Genomic DNA, 16046 nt, shown 5'->3' with positions numbered 1-16046 from the left:
TTTGCCAACATAAGTATGTTCAACTGACATAACCTAGTGCTAGATTAGAAGTTCATTTTCCCACATCTTAAAAATAAAAAAATAAAACCTTATTGTATTTTGGGATGGTATCTACTAAATTTGTACGCTTATTTACTGAAAATTCATCAGAAGTTTATATTAATGGATCGAAACCTCATCCATTAATTCAAAGGTTTTTAAAAAGTAAAGACACAACTTTATATTGCAGATACAATAGGAAACTTTGAATAAATGATCCATACAATTACGATGGAAAAAATCAATACCCATCATTCTACCTAAAACAAATAATGTCACAAATAAATCATTCAATTTCACATGACCCAAGTAGGGTCTAATGCAGCAGCCCCCTCCTCCCTTTGTACAAACCAAAGTTCATGTCCTGACTATACTTCTAGAAAAGTTTGGTTCAAACTAGATAGTTTAGTAGTGCTGCTCTTGATATATAGCTCCAAATTCCGATCTCCAGGCTTGATCGTCGTCCATATACGAGGCTCTCTTGTCGGTTCCAAGGTCGGAGTGATCGTGATACAGTGGTTCGAGAGCTGAAGCTGGCAACTTACTCTCTGCAAGGTACTGCTTCATTGTAATCATCTCCATTTTATGTTTTCTTTTGAGCTTCTCCATTTGCTTCTTCAACTTCTCGTTCTCTTGTTGAACTGATGTGAAGTTCTCCTGTGTTTTTCAAAAGAAGATGTCATGAAAAAGCTTTCCCCAAATTTCTAAACTGCTCACTCTTTGCCAATAGACATATTTTTTAAGGGAAAAGTAATTTGGTCCCCGGTTTTGGGTATAGTTTCTATGTGATAATTGATCCTTAGATTTTAAATGTTACATTTTTTTTATCATTAAGTTTTGAGTTTTGTTTCAATTTAGTCCCCTTAAGTTTCAAAATGTTATAATTTTATCTTTGAGATTTGAGTTTTGTTTCAATCTGGTCCCTAAGTTTCAAGATTTTACATTCTTTACCTCAATTTTTCATTAAATCTTAAAACATATAAACCAAATTGAAGCAAAACTCAAATGTCAATGATAAAATTGTAACATACCTAGAGACTAAATTAAAATCAAACTCAAAACTTAAGAACTAAATGTGTAACATTTTGAAACATAGAGACTAAATAGAAACTAGACTCAAAATTTAGGTACCAAAAAGGTAATTTTTCCTTTTTTATTATAAAATTACAACTCCATATTTGATAATCATTCTTCTCTGTTTTTTAAAATTTATGTTTGGTTCTCTTAGTTTTATTACTTCCACTTGTTGATTTCTTTGTTTTACTTTCTACATTATTTTAGGAGTGTTTTGAAAACCCAAGTCAAATTTTAAAAACTCAAAAAAATGTTTTAAAATTCAAATTTTTAGTTAGGAAAGGCGAAAAATGAGGTGTAAGAAAATAAATAGTTTTCAAAAACTAATTAACAATTAAACAAGGCCTTAATTTTCAAATTTCTTAAGAAAACACTCGAATTCAGAGTTCAAAAGTAACAGGCCTTAGTTTTCAAATTTCTTAATAAAACACTCGAATTCAGAGTTCAAAAGTGGTAGTTTTGTTTTATTTGTATATAAAGGAGGAAGTAGTAGTGCTTTAAAAGCTTAACTTTCGGAAACCAAATGGTGAATGAGTATTAATGTTAAAATAGCATTGTTTTTCTTAAAACAACGAATGGATTTTCCAGTTCTAAGTGCACAACCTATAAAATTAAGAAGAGTTACCTCTGCAACTGATGCTGAATTTTCCGCTTCTCTAAGCCTAACAAGAAGTTCCCCAGCAGCATGGACAGCTTCAGCAGTGTCTCTAAGTTGGAGCTTAAGGCTTTTGTTTTCCTTTTTCAAGAATTCTCTCTCTCTGTCCCTCTCAAATCTCAGAGCTGACAGCTCAGTAGCAAGCGATTTCGAAAAGCGAGAACCGTGGCCTTTGGAACCAGCCTTTTGTGCAGCCTTTTTCACCTCAGCTATCCCTCCCATAATAGCACGGTGCTTACCAACCAACTCATTATATTTCTCTTGCAATTCAGCATAATGCTCAACAAATCTAGCATGTCCAAGAACAGATCTGTGAAGGGCATCCTCCAACTCCTCATTGCACTTCTTCTCCATGTTCAGTTCCTCCTCCACCTTCTCTGCACGCTTTCGAATGGACTCCAAATCAACTCTCAGTTCATCAGTTAAAGAAATCCACTCACTCTCCATTTCAGTCCATCTCTCCCTTTCCTTCTCAAGTTCTTCCTCATTAGTAGTTTGGCAACCTCCTACTCCTCCTAGGCCACTTTTTCTGAGATGGATGGAGCGTGACAACAGTAGCGACGATCTCAGATTGTCAGTTGACTTGTTAACAGAAACATCAGCAAATGTCTGCAGCTTACTCCTTAAATTGTGAATTTCTTTAAGAAGTTCTTCCTTCTCAGACACATCAGTAAAACAATTTTCATTGTTCTGAACCTCCTGCACTTCCTTTATTTCACATTTCTCTTGTACAGTCTCCTGTTGAGTATTCCGCAATTATTGAATGTCAGAAAATGTTATAAACCATATATTCAACATGAAACTAACGCTTCACACATCTAATTTCATACACTATTCCATATCTATAAAAATGTATCATGCTGAACCTCTAACAGTAAACTACCTTAAGTGTATAAAATGATTGATAAAGTGTATAGTATACCTTTTCAAGATCGTCTCCTTGGTTGAATCCTACCACGGCATTGAGATTTCTGGATTGGTTTACTGCTACGAGTTCATTGGAGCTACTCAGCACTTCACTAGTGTCATTCTCGGTAATTTTTCTTTTGCAAGATGCACAAAGCTGATGGGGAGAAGATATGGAGATGCCATTATCTTCTTCCAATGTTTGAAGAGATCCTACAGCTTTGTTGACTTCTGGACATGATTTTCGAGCCAGGTGTTCAAAGGAGAAGGATACTGAAGATTTGTTTAATGCTGAGCTTTGCTGGTGATAATCAATTATCTTCAAACCTCTTTGAAGACTAGCTGCCAATGACTCAGTAGGATCCTCAAATTTATTGCTCGATCGCAGCGAGGATCTGATGTTTTTACTCTGACTAAGTGACTGCCTCATTACATCTTTATTAAACTTAAAGCTGTCTGACATCTTACTTTCATGGTGGTCTGCAAAACTTGGTGCAACAGCCAAACTTTTCCTTTGAGAATTTCCGATCTTTGGAGACTCAGACAAGGGTGGATCTTCAAGATTAGGAAAGTGATAGAATGAGCTGACAGAAATACTCCTTCGATTCACAGGATCAGGAACCTTGGCATCATGGTTACTAAGATCATCTGCTAAAATAACCTTATCCTCATGAAAATTTTCATCCTGACGTTCTTCTGGGTTTATTTCTTCAATTGTTTGGGGATAACTTACTTCATCGTCACTCATTGAATATGATGCAAAACTTTCTCCTACAGAGGAAAAGTGAAGTGAATCTCTTCTATCTGAGTTCTCTTCAGAAAAGCTATGGACCTTATCCAGTTGCTGATGCAATTCCCTCACATCTTCCTCGTTACAACTAACCTCTTCGTCTGAATCGTTATCAATGCACGGCAAAATCAGAGAGCGATTGATACTCACTCTTAAATGATTCAGGCTGTCTCTCACATTAGGCCCTTGAAAGTAACCTGTCTTTCCAATTGACTTTCCTGAATTGGCATTTGCTCTTATAAGTTCTTCCTGCAATCAAACAAAACATAAAGTTTGGTTTGAATTAGCAAGCAAACTACTTCAGACTTACAAGTCATTTTCTAAGAATGAACGAACTTACCTTTAATTGACGAATTTGATCACTCAGATCATTTACGTCATCTTCCTTTATTTCATTTATGATTGGTTGATTCTTAACGGATTTCAATCGTTGTCCGAATCTTAACGTTCTTAATGTCTCACCTGAATAGCTGCATTTAAAAAAACAAATCTACTTTTAATATATCCATGGACATATTTCAAGATAACTGTATTTTCTACATCAGCTATTACAATAAGAAAAACTATCTAGCCGTGTAAAGAAAAAAAAACTGATAATGTATGTGTCCAGGCGAGTAGTACGCAGTACCCATTCAGACAAGGTTAGCACCTTAAACCAGAAGAGTATACTTGAATTGCTAGTGATAAAAAAATCTTGGTGAAACATAGAAGTAATATTTAAGAAAAAACTAATGGATGATATGTACTTGTTATCTGGAGAGATAGCACAAATAACTGTGAGCTTGGCATTTCCCCCCAACGACTCTCTTAATAAATGGGTCAAGCAGGAACCTCTGTACAAACGATCTTCAGATGGTCTTAATTCAGTTTCTTTAGATAATGAATCGATCAAGTGGCTGCACGAACATAATGAAAGCAACAATTACTACGCTTGTAAGAAAAAGGACAAACTGCAGGCATAATCAGCTAAATTAGCCGTTTCCATTGTCAGATATCTTAGTTGAAGCAAACACAGGATTAGCACAAATGAACTCTAATATTCCAGAAACTCCACCAATCATTGTTTCTCATACCCGAGCCGTGACATAGACTTCTTCAAATTCTTTCCTTCTCTTGTGGATTGTCTACCCATGACATCGTTTACATTCCTATCCAGTCCAGCAAGATCAACAAGGCTGATTCTGCTTGTCTTTGAACTACCAAAGCACTTGGATGATGTTTCCTGCATCCAAGTACATTATATTATATACTGCTGATGTAAATTTGAATGTTTAAACTAGCTGATCACATGATTATGATAAGAGACTGACAAAACAGGAGAATAAATAAAATACAAATTACATGTTTTCTCTGTAATAAATAAGTACTTAAACTCAAACTCTAGAATCAAGGTACCTTGCACCATGACTCAATGATGAAAGTAAACACAATATGAGACCTAGAGCTCTTAGAATTTATAGTGGTTGCTCCAACTTTTCTACTTGAAAGTCCCTGCATTGTACATAGAGAAAGGTAAGCAAATGAAACCTGAATTGCAATGGCTGAAAACAAAGGAAGAATTGTAGAAATAAAGCAAAACACATACACACACACTACTCCCCACCTTGATAAGAATCTGAGTCACGTCATCGTAGCTTGTTACATATTCCTCCGTGACATTCTCCACATACAGTCCATTCTTTGCATCATCCTTTATCTGGTGAAATATACCAAAATATTTATCAATGCACAGAAAATGCATAAAATACCAAAAACAAAAGAATGTTGAAGACAATCAGCCGCACATCAAGAATGGTGGGCTGCCAACTAACCTTAAGGTCCCTCTGTGTAGGATCAAGCAAATCCCCAATTTGTTCATTAAATATCTGGAATTGAAATCAAAGCAAAAGAAGGCTGTGAGATCATAGAGGTTATAGATAAATATTTTTAAAAATTAGTATAAAAAGCCAAGAAAATAATCAATACCTCTACAAAAGAACAACGACACTGATAATTTATCAATTTTCCTTCAGAATTTTCTTGTTCCTGAATTGGATAACCAGAATATTAGACAACCATACACAACAAAAAACATAGGTATGCACTTGAATTGATAGAAAGGCAATGGATGCCTACTTTTTGAATCTCTGAAAACAGCATTTGGAAGATGCGAGGAGCAAGGCCTTGGCTACTACTAGAGGGTGAAGGATCTTCAACCATGGCACTTGGGGGACCCCAGATTGTGAATGTCTTACCACTTCCCGACTGTAAAGATTCAATTCAAGTAATCGAAAATGCAAATTTTAGGTCAATTTTCCATCTTGTGACAATTGACATTATGTAAATGAAAGAGAATTTGTGTAAAACATAAGAGTGAACTATTACCTGACCAAATGACATGATGGAAGTGTTATAACCAGCCAAGGCATCTTCGACTAGCGGAATCCCAATCTTTGAAAAGATATCTTCCTAAAATTAACCAAAAAATGCCATAAGAATCAAACTACTTCAACATCACAAATTGTTACTTCCAACAGACTTCTTGCTTTAAATCCAAAATTATAAAGAGAAAGGATCAAGCACGGTACCTGTTTTGAATCTGAATCGAAAACCGAATCGAACGAAAATTTACGGTCCCCGAATGTCAATTCATCTGAAGAAATCCTCTTAACCGTCCTCTCCACCTTATTGTCTCTATCATTAGGTCTAATTCTCACAACAACCTATATAAAAACCCACCGCCGCCGTCAAAAGAGAAGAACAAGAAAATACCGTAAACATTCACCAAACAACCAAAGACAAGAAGAAATAATAGATCTACAGATCGAACATAAATTAAACTTCATCATACCTTGATGGGTGGATCAGGGGGGTTAGGAACTTCATACTGACTGTCTGATTGAACAACTTCATCCTAAGAGTTCATCATAAAACAGAAAAATCAGTAGAATTCTTTGAACAGAACTGAAATTCACCAAAGAAAATTGGGCATACCTTCAAATTAAGAGGTTGAGATGCAGACAGATCGAGATTGGAATCTGACTTGGAAATGGGAATTTGATGGTCGCTGAGGGGAATGTTTGGGTGAATAGGAGCGGTGTTTTCAGAGTTGGATTTGGGAGTTTTCTTAGAAATGGAGGAAATGAGGTTTTTTTTCTTAGAAGTGATGGATCGAGGAAGGAAGTTTCGAAAGGAAGAAGAAGATATGTTTCCCAAGAAACCAGTCTCCACTGATTCTGCTGTATTAGACTTCATTGTTACGGATTCTGAAGGAAATTGAAGCTTTGAAAGAGAAAGAGTTTCAAATTTCGAAATGGGAGAAAGCAGAGGGTTTTTGAGGAAGAAGAAAGCAAATGATGGGATGAACTGACCGTTAGGAATTGAAAACAAATTTTGAATTGATGAATGTAATGACTGAAGTGCCCTTGTATCCTTTTCTTTTTTCTTTTTCTTTTTTTTTTTCTTTTTTTTTTCTTTTTTTTTTTACAAAGGTGTTGTAATTAAAATGTCGAACCTTTAACCTCGAAATTGATAATACAAACACTATGTCAGTTAAATACTCATGTTAGCCCTTGTATCCTTTTCCTCTATAGAAAAAAATGGTAGTATTTAGATGAAATTTTGAAAACGAATATTATCCATTTATACCTTTTTAAATTATTTGGTTGTTTTAATGAAAATTATAAACTAATGATATAATTTAAATCTTAAACTTTTATAACTGTTTTGACTTATATTTTTTTTTTCCAGATTTCGTGCATGTGAATTTATAATTATATTAATTAAAGTCCTATATATTCATATGCGAATGGATTTAAATCTTTTAAGATTGTTTGTTTTTTAAAATCTTCTTTCCATCAATTTTGACACGTGTATATATTTCTTCAAATGTTATACTAACAAAATGAACTATTAGAATTGATGCCAAAAAAAAAAAAAAATATTGTAACAGAAAGTTTATTAATTTGTGTATAAAAGCTTAGAGATATAATTGATAAAATTATAAGTCTAATATGATGTTTATCTAAAAAAAAATGAATGAAGTGTATAAATTAATGTACTTACAAAATGATATTATTCTCATTTTAAAGGTGATAAAAAACAAAGTTGTGTTAAAAAAAAAGTAGTAAAATGAATATTCCATAAATTAAAAAATAAACCTAAAAAATCCAATTTTTTTAAAAAAATATTGGACATTTTTCTTCATATATTATATCATGATTTTCTATTAACTAAGACCTCATTTGGTATCCATTTTGTTTTTTTATTTTTGTTTTTAAAAATTAAGTCTATATCATCCATATTTCTTACCGTAATTTACATCTTTCTTAAGTACAATGGTTGAATGGGCTAATTGCACAAATAATAATTAGACCCAAAATAATAAAAAAATATAGAACAAAGATAAACATATTAGGGATATGACACAAAATTAGCATCAGATATCACAGATAGCAGCTATTAATGATAACTATATAGGTAAATGACTAAAATGCCCACAATTAGCCTAGCATTTCTCGCTTCTTATTCCAGTTTTTCTCGAATTGAAAGCTATTACTGATATCAGCTATCAATGATAGCAACTACTTGTTGTCATTGATAGTTGTTATCAGTGATAGCTTTCAATTTCAGAAATATTAATACAACCTTAAAATAGTATCACTTGAAATATCACATTTCAATTTGCTATCAATTTTCAATGGTTGTCATTGGTACACTTTGATCAACTATAATCAAACTTGAAATATTAACACCTAAGACTATCAATGGATATAAATGATTTACTTTTATATGTAGTTATCAACTTTTGATAGGAAACTATCATCTTTTAAAAATTAACATTTAAAGTTATAAGTGATAAAAGTCTATCAATAAGAAGTCTATAAGTGACTATCTCTCATATTTACCTAAGTCATATCACCAAGATCATTAATATTATTCATTTTATTGATATATACCTAAGTCATATCACTGATAGTTATGGTTATCATTGATAGCCTCAATCAGTGGCTATCACCAATAACTTTTAGTAGTGATAATCAATGATAGACTTTGATCAAATGGAATTGACTTTTACATCATTGATACCATCGGATATATGGATATCACCTAAGTTTAATCACAATTTCACTAATATCACTTATATCGTAGTTATCAGTGATAGCTTCTATTATTAATAACATGCTACCAAAGATAACTTCTATCATTCCTTTTTACCATCAATTAACGTGTCATCGTTGATAGCTTCTATCACTAATAACATGCTATTAGTGATAACTTTTAAGCATTCTACTTACACTTTAGTTTGAGATTCAACTTTATTAATTAAATTCACTAAGTTGGCTATCAATGATAGACTTCTATAAGTGGATATTAACTGTGAAAAAAATCATCAAAGATTAAGCTATCAATGATAGAAAATATTAGTGGCTATCACTGATAGACTTTCATTAATGACTATTAATTTTGAAATATTAACACTCAAAACTATTAGTGGCTATTATTGAGAAAGTTTTATCATGATTATAAATAATAGACTTTTATCACTAATAGACTTCTACCACTAATATCTACCTAAATTCGATATTGCTAATACATGAATATGATTGATATCTATCTAAGTTCTATCACTAATATCATTAATAATTGTTATTATCAATATACAAATATTACAATACACAAATACACACATATTTTAATTTGTGTCCTTCATTTTGGGTCATCTATGCCATATTTTGAAGTTTATTTCCGATAGGCATCATACTTTTAAAGTCCTAGAAAAAGAAAAAAAAAATACTGACTTGTTTGATATCGTTCACATTTCTCATCTTTTGAGAAATAAACTTATTTAATAATTATTCTCGTTTCTTATTGCAAACTTTTAAGCAATGTTTCCAAAACTGGTGCAAATTTGTGGACTAAAAAAAGTAGTTTCTTTCAAATTTATTTTCATTTGCTATTTATATTTAATGTTTCGTTATAATAATCAAATTTGATGATTGACTTGTTGGTGTTAAGTCATAAGAGAAGCAAAAATCAGATAAAGGAAAGATTTTTTTTAAAAAAAAAAAAGAAGAGAAGAAGCAAAAATTGGAGAAATTAAAGAAAATTTTAAAAAAAAAAGAAAGAAGAGAAGCAAAAATCGGATAAATAAAAGAAGAAAAAATCGGAGAAAGAAAAAAAAAAAGGAAATAAGCAAAAACAAGATGAATGAAAGAAATTAAAAAAAAAAAAAGAAAAAAGAAAGGGAAGAAGAAGGTGTACTAGACAAAATAAGGGAGGGTAAAATTGAAAATTAAAAAAGATTAAAAAGTTGACTAGTCAACCCTTCTATATTTGCAAATATTTTAGAGAGATGATATATTTTTAGATTTTTCCTCTTATTTTACTATCTATTACCAATATTCTAGTTGAATTCTTAGCCAAATTCCAAAAAAATAAACAACTTTTTGAAAGCTATGTGCTTCTTCAAAATTTGGCTTGATTTTTTAAACTATTAGTGAAGAGTAGATAACAAAAAAAAAAAAAGAAATTTAGAGGTGGAAGTAATGTCCATAAACTTAATTTTAAAAAACAAAAACAAAAAATAAAATGATTATCTAAAGTTCAAAGATATAAATGGATATTTTCTATAAAAAAAAAAACCATTATCAAAAGTTAAAACTTTCTCTTTTGTTTTTGTTTAAAAAAAAAAAAAAAAAAAAACACTAAAGGGGCATTATTGAAGGAGCCGCTCCTCTTGGGCATAAATTAAAGAAGAGGACAAAATAGACATTTTGTATTATCCAAATAACTTGCCGTTAGAACCGTGCTGCAACAATTCAACTTTTCGAACTAAAAAGGGATTCCATAGCTGTCTATGTCTAATACTATTAAATTCATGTTTTGTTTTTAGTACCGATAAAATTTATGTTAATAAATTCTTTCCAAAAAAAAATTATGTTAATAAATTATACAAAAGGGTGAAGTTTAGAGATATCTTTCGATTATGTCTTTCAAGATTTGAAATTTGTTTAGGGTTTAGAAAGAAAACTGGGAAAAAGGAGGAAAATACCGGACCAAATTTTATCTACTTTTTGCTTATGCTTTTAAAAAAACAGATCAAATTTTGAGAACTAAAAAATGTAGTTTTCAAAAAATTGTTTTTTATTTTTGGAATTGGACTAATAATTCAACCATTATACTTGAGAAAGATGCAAATCAGTATAAGAATTGTAGATGAAATAGACTAAATTTTAAAAAATAAAAACAAAAAACTAAATGGGACCGCAATAAGTTAGTTTTTCTAATTTATAAATAAAATTGACTCTTAATCTATCAATATACAAATATAATAAATTTTATTGAATCTTAATAGTATTTTTCACGATATGGATTAAATCATTATGGGACTATTTGAGACGCAGAGTTGAGATAAGATATCTATAGTTCATATGTCTGTGTTTGCGGTGAAAATAGAAAGTTTAAACAAAGACATATTAGATATAAAATTGTCAAATACAAAATAGAAAGTTTAAAAATTTATTAAACACTTCACAAAAGTAAAGAACTATTAAACATTTTCCAAAGTTCTTGGGACCGAGGCAGTGAAGTAGGGACATTTGTCTCTGCCATTTCGTTCTCAATCCTCACGAAATTTCCCTTTTAATTATCTAGGATTGGAGCGAGGATTCCCTGGAAGGACTCGATTTTCCACAACAATTATTTTTGTTTAATTTTTTTCTAGAAAAAAAATCAATAAAATCATTCTTAAAAAAAAAAAGAACTAAATTAAGTAGTTAGTTTTCCACGGTAAATCCTAATTTAAATGATTAAATCATGATGAATCCTCCTTCAGGTGGTTAACTCCTCGTAAAAATCTTAAACCTTTTTAATGAAATAAAATAGATTTTCATGTTAAGTTATTTATTTATCCATACATAAAAGTTTAAAAATTGTTCAAATATATCAAAGTATTTGTACAATATTATTATCCACACACGATATATACCTTCGAATGTATGCATGTATGTGTATACACACAACTCTGTATAGGGTAATACTTGGGTACATCCCCATGATGCACCAATCTCTATGCATGCTCCTCTCATAACTCACACCAAAAAATAATTAAAATATTTTAAAAAAAGAAATAAAAAATTTTGCCACATGGTAAACTATGATTAGACAACTTAGTGAGATGCACAAAGATAGGTGATGCTCGGGATGTACCTAAATATTTTTTCTCTATATATATGTACATCTTTGTATGTATGTATGTCACACACACTCACACATCTTCATAAATATGTATATTCGTACGTTTCTATGCACACACATCACATACATCTTTATATGTATGTACCTTTTTACGAATTAGTTTACCTCCATGTGATAGACTAGTAATATAAGACTTTTAAAGAAAGCAAACATGATGAGGAAATATCTACTGTATTTTTGTATTTCTATGTCTTTGATGAGAAAATACAAGGGTACATATATACATAAGTATACCTAAATATAGATATTAAATCCTAACTAAACCAACAAACCATCAAATATACTAAACATGATAAATAAAATTACAATAAAAATACACCATTGTTAACATCTCCCCTCAAACTCAAGGCAATAAAGTAGAGACCAACTTGAGTTTGCAAAGTAACTAACTGAAATGTAGAGGAGAAAGCGCTTTGGTGAAGATGTCTGCTTGTTGCTCGACTATAGATATGGCTTGAAGGTGTAAGGTGGAATTTTGGAGATGGTGGCAGACAAAATGGCAGTCATTTTCGATGTGCTTTGTCCAATCGTGGAAAACATTATTATGAGCAATCTGAATAGGACTATGATTGTCACAATAAAGAATGGTGGTAGAGGTTTGGGGAGCCCCCATGTCTGTCAGGAGCCTACGAAACCATAAGACCTCTAAAGTAACATCAACAAGCGCACGATATTCAGACTCTATGCTGGAACAAGAAACAACGGCTTGTTTCTTACTACGCCCAGAGATGAGAGAATCACCTAAATAAAAATAGTAACCTATGATGGATCGTCTATCAGTAGGATCGTCTGCTATGTTAGCATCAGAATAGCCAGAGAGAACCAAGGAGTTTTGAGAGAAGAACTGAAGACATGCCCTAGTGTGCCTTTAACATTGAAGGGAACCCAATTCCTGCGGAAGCATGTGATCGCCTTACAATTTTGAAAAACAATTTTGTGAGAAACAAATCAGTGAGTTCATGGAAATATTCAAAGGATAAACATACAGAAGGACCTAAGCATGCTCCTAATGAAGAAGGATGAAGGAAATGAACTCACCTTTGTGGATTCTTTCCTTTTTCACATTTTCCCCTCCAAAGGTCATGAACAATCTCAAGATTCTCAACGAACAAGAACACCACCTCTAAGACTACCTTGTTATTCTCTTGGGATAAAAAAAAATGATTGAAAGTGTGGGCTCCAAGACCTTTTGATGGAGGAATTCTTAGAAAGAAATTCTTTTTGGAGAAGAGATATTAGAGAGGAAGGGTGGATGTTAGGTCATTTTTCACAAAAACAAACCTTTTAGCTAATTAATTGTTAAGTATTATTTAATTAATTAGCATACAAATTAATTAACTATATACTAAATCAAATTTAATATAAAGTTAATTAATTACTTAATATACAAATATCATATATTTATATGCATATATCTCTTTATGAATCCAATTCATATAAATCTAATGTTTGAAACTCATTCAAATACATCTCTCATATAATATAGTTTGGATTATAGATTATATCCATAAGAATTCACTATACTTTATATTAATCATATTAATATAAAATTCATTCAATTAATTTAAATAATTTAAATCATTCTTTTTTACTATCCTTAATGAGTTAACAAGGGACCATATGGACCTACAGATTAGAAGCTCCAATGATATGAGATTAATTTAATTAAATCAATCAGTATTCATTAACTATCAGTCACTCCACTAAAGATCGATAGTTGCACTCTTCGCACTGTAGATGTATTTCTATGCCCATGGATATAACCAATCAACAGTGAGTCGACCCTTCACAAATTGCTCATAATACAACTGGGTCAAAATACCATTTTACCCCTGTAGTTACATCTAACTCCTTAAGTACCACTGATTCCTCTAATGAACAAACAGTTTATAATCCAACTATAAACTAACACCTTTCAGGCCAATGAGAGGTTGAGGCCTCATTGTTTAAGACCCGAAATCAACTGTTAAGAGAATATTTATCTATTTTTCCTATGATCGGGAAGGAGTGAATTCTTCTTGTGTAGGTGTGTTCCTAGCTCCCTACTCAAATAAATCCCCAAAATGGTAGGCTTGCTGAGTCGGCTAACACGACCACCCTCACCCATATAGATCAAAGGATTGCCCTCATAAACAGAAGTCCACAACTCACTCAGGATTAAGGTCAAGTCACCTATGGTCATCCTAGTGAAATATTAGTTTCTTCAAGTAATAGAGTTATAAAGAGAAACCAATCATTTTGCTGTCTAGTCTTGTATAAACTCTTTACACAGGAGACCCCCACTCACATGTCTCCACATGAACAATATGACTCCTATTGTGTTGAACTTTATGTCCTAAAACTCGTAGTTTGTAAATTGATAAACATATTCTGTTTTTTTTTTCGATAAAATTGTTATTGAAATTGTAATCTTGAATCCAATAAACTAAGGTCCTGAGGCTATTTAATGTAGACGAACTTTATGTGATGACATAAAATAGGGATCGAGTTCGAGTATATAGCCTAAAATTGTCTATAGTATAGGGATAAGATTGGGCGCCTTGTTCTGGGGACACTATGGATGTGGCCTACTTTGTAGTTAGTATAAACGATGTGATCCTGAATCATTCATATAGAGATATGTGAGTGGGGGCATCCTATACAATGATTTTGTATAAGACTGGACCACGACTTAGTCACTTTTGCTTTATAACACCGTTTACTGTATAAAACTGATTAATTCAAATTTGATGACCTAGGTAACTCAATCTCAATCCTGAGCTAACTATGAACTCCTGTTTATTCAGGATTATCCTTATATCTTCATGGGTGAGAGCAACTCAACAGTGTTGGCTCAATAAGCCTCCCATTTCAGGGGTGAGATCGGGTAAATAGTTGGGGACATAGGGTGCAAGACAGACTTCACTCCTACTCGTCTCTAGTGGTAGTAGATAGGTTGTTCCCTTAAGTGCTGACTTCGAAATTAAAACAAGAGGTCTCATCCTCTCACTAGGCTGAGAGAGGCTCGATTTGTTGGTTGGACCACAAATCAATTGTTCTTTAGAGGTTCAGTGGGACTGAAGGAACAAGAATTGTTCTCGGGGGTAAAATGATATTTTAACCCAGCCAAGACCACAGATAACCTGTGAAAGATTGACTTACTATTTATGGTTATATCAGATGGACAGAAATATATCTACAGTGAGGGGAGTGCAACTACGGGACTTTAGTGGAATGACCCGTTAGTTAACAAATGTTGATTAATTAGGTTAAAGAGCTTTACCAGTTAATCTTGGATTATTGGAGTCCATGATCTGTAGGTCCATTAGGTCCCCTTGCTAGCTCATATGGATTAAACTTAGAACAGTATGTTGGATTAATTCGAATTATTCGAATTAGGAAAATGGAATAAAACCGAAAAGTATATGCGATATCGCTATCAATTTTTTGTATGGCGCTCTATATTCAAATGTGATTTGAATTTTGAAAATATGAATGCAGATTCATGTTTGGGAGGTCAAAATTAGTCAAGAGGGTCAAAACTGTAAAAAGTCAAAGGGTTAACTTTTTCGTTAGGGAAAGTCAAAGTTCGACTTTGACCAAATGGAAAAAGACCATTTTTCCCTTGACTAGAGTTAGTAGGATTATCCAACAGTTGGATAATCCCACTTACTTAAGTGGGCTATGTGTCACATTATAGAATGACACATAGCCCACTTTGGTTTAGTGCTTTGTGAGGTGTTGATTTTTGGTGAGCTTTTATATGCATTAGATACATGTAATTGTTTTATAAAAGGAAGTATTTGTTTTTCAAAATAATTTTTTTGCTTCTTCTTGCTGAATTTTATATTTTTGGTTTCCAAATTCTCACCAAAACTCCCTTTTTCTCACATTAACCTTGAACTTCCCTTTCTTCTCTTTTCATTCCTTCATTCACCGGATCCCACAAACCAGTTCTGTGTCTAGAGAATAGCAAGGAAACTCTAGTGGTGGTCCGGTAGAGTTTGGTACGAGATTTAGCGAGAAAAAGCATTTTTCAAGAGCTATAAAGGTTGTACACTATCCCTTTTAGTTTACTGTTTTTTTTACATTTGCATGCTAATTTCCTTTTAATTTTAATAAAAAACAATTAGAGTGTAATTAGATTCTTATTCCACTGCACATGTCTCGTGTTCAATCATGTGGTATCAGAGCATGCTTTAATTACGCTTAATTGCTTTTGGTGAGTATTTTTTTTTCTTTTCTTTCAAACATTGAATGAAATGTGGACTAAAGTAGATATATTACGGTTTTGACATTGTTTTTCTTTAAATTTCTTATGGAAATTTGTAATTGCTCACATTTTATAAGAATTAATGTGTGGAA

The 16046-nt window shown here is 32.2% G+C and overlaps 1 protein-coding gene across 1 annotated transcript; it reads right to left on the bottom strand.

Annotated features, from left to right (window-relative positions):
* Window positions 1-112: 112 nt before the first annotated feature.
* On the bottom strand, window positions 113-6768 carry LOC120089969 (Kinesin motor family protein). The gene is made up of 15 exons (XM_039047422.2): window positions 6438-6768; window positions 6295-6357; window positions 6032-6166; window positions 5829-5912; window positions 5580-5708; window positions 5430-5489; window positions 5276-5329; window positions 5068-5160; window positions 4860-4955; window positions 4538-4686; window positions 4211-4360; window positions 3805-3934; window positions 2691-3713; window positions 1739-2506; window positions 113-696 (listed from the first exon to the last, which is right to left on the bottom strand). The coding sequence occupies exons 1-15, from the start codon at window positions 6696-6698 to the stop codon at window positions 445-447; spliced, it is 3447 nt and encodes a 1148-aa protein (XP_038903350.2). The 5' UTR covers window positions 6699-6768; the 3' UTR covers window positions 113-444.
* Between the last annotated feature and the right edge of the window lie 9278 nt (window positions 6769-16046).

Source organism: Benincasa hispida, chromosome 11, assembly GCF_027475165.1.
Source record: "Benincasa hispida cultivar pf3 chromosome 11, pf3_genome.v1.1, whole genome shotgun sequence".
NCBI lineage: Eukaryota > Viridiplantae > Streptophyta > Magnoliopsida > Cucurbitales > Cucurbitaceae > Benincasa > Benincasa hispida.
Note: the sequence above shows the minus strand (reverse complement) of the source record. Positions and strands in the feature narration are given on the sequence as shown.

Excerpts from the sequence above, each read along its gene's own strand:
- LOC120089969 (XM_039047422.2), bottom strand. The coding sequence starts at position 6,698 with ATGAAGTCTAATACAGCAGAATCAGTGGAGACTGGTTTCTTGGGAAAC. Across the intron at positions 6,167-6,294 it reads CCCCTGATCCACCCATCAAG|GTTGTTGTGAGAATTAGACC; the intron begins GTATGATGAAGT and ends GTTTTTATATAG. Across the intron at positions 5,161-5,275 it reads CTACACAGAGGGACCTTAAG|ATAAAGGATGATGCAAAGAA; the intron begins GTTAGTTGGCAG and ends ATATTTCACCAG.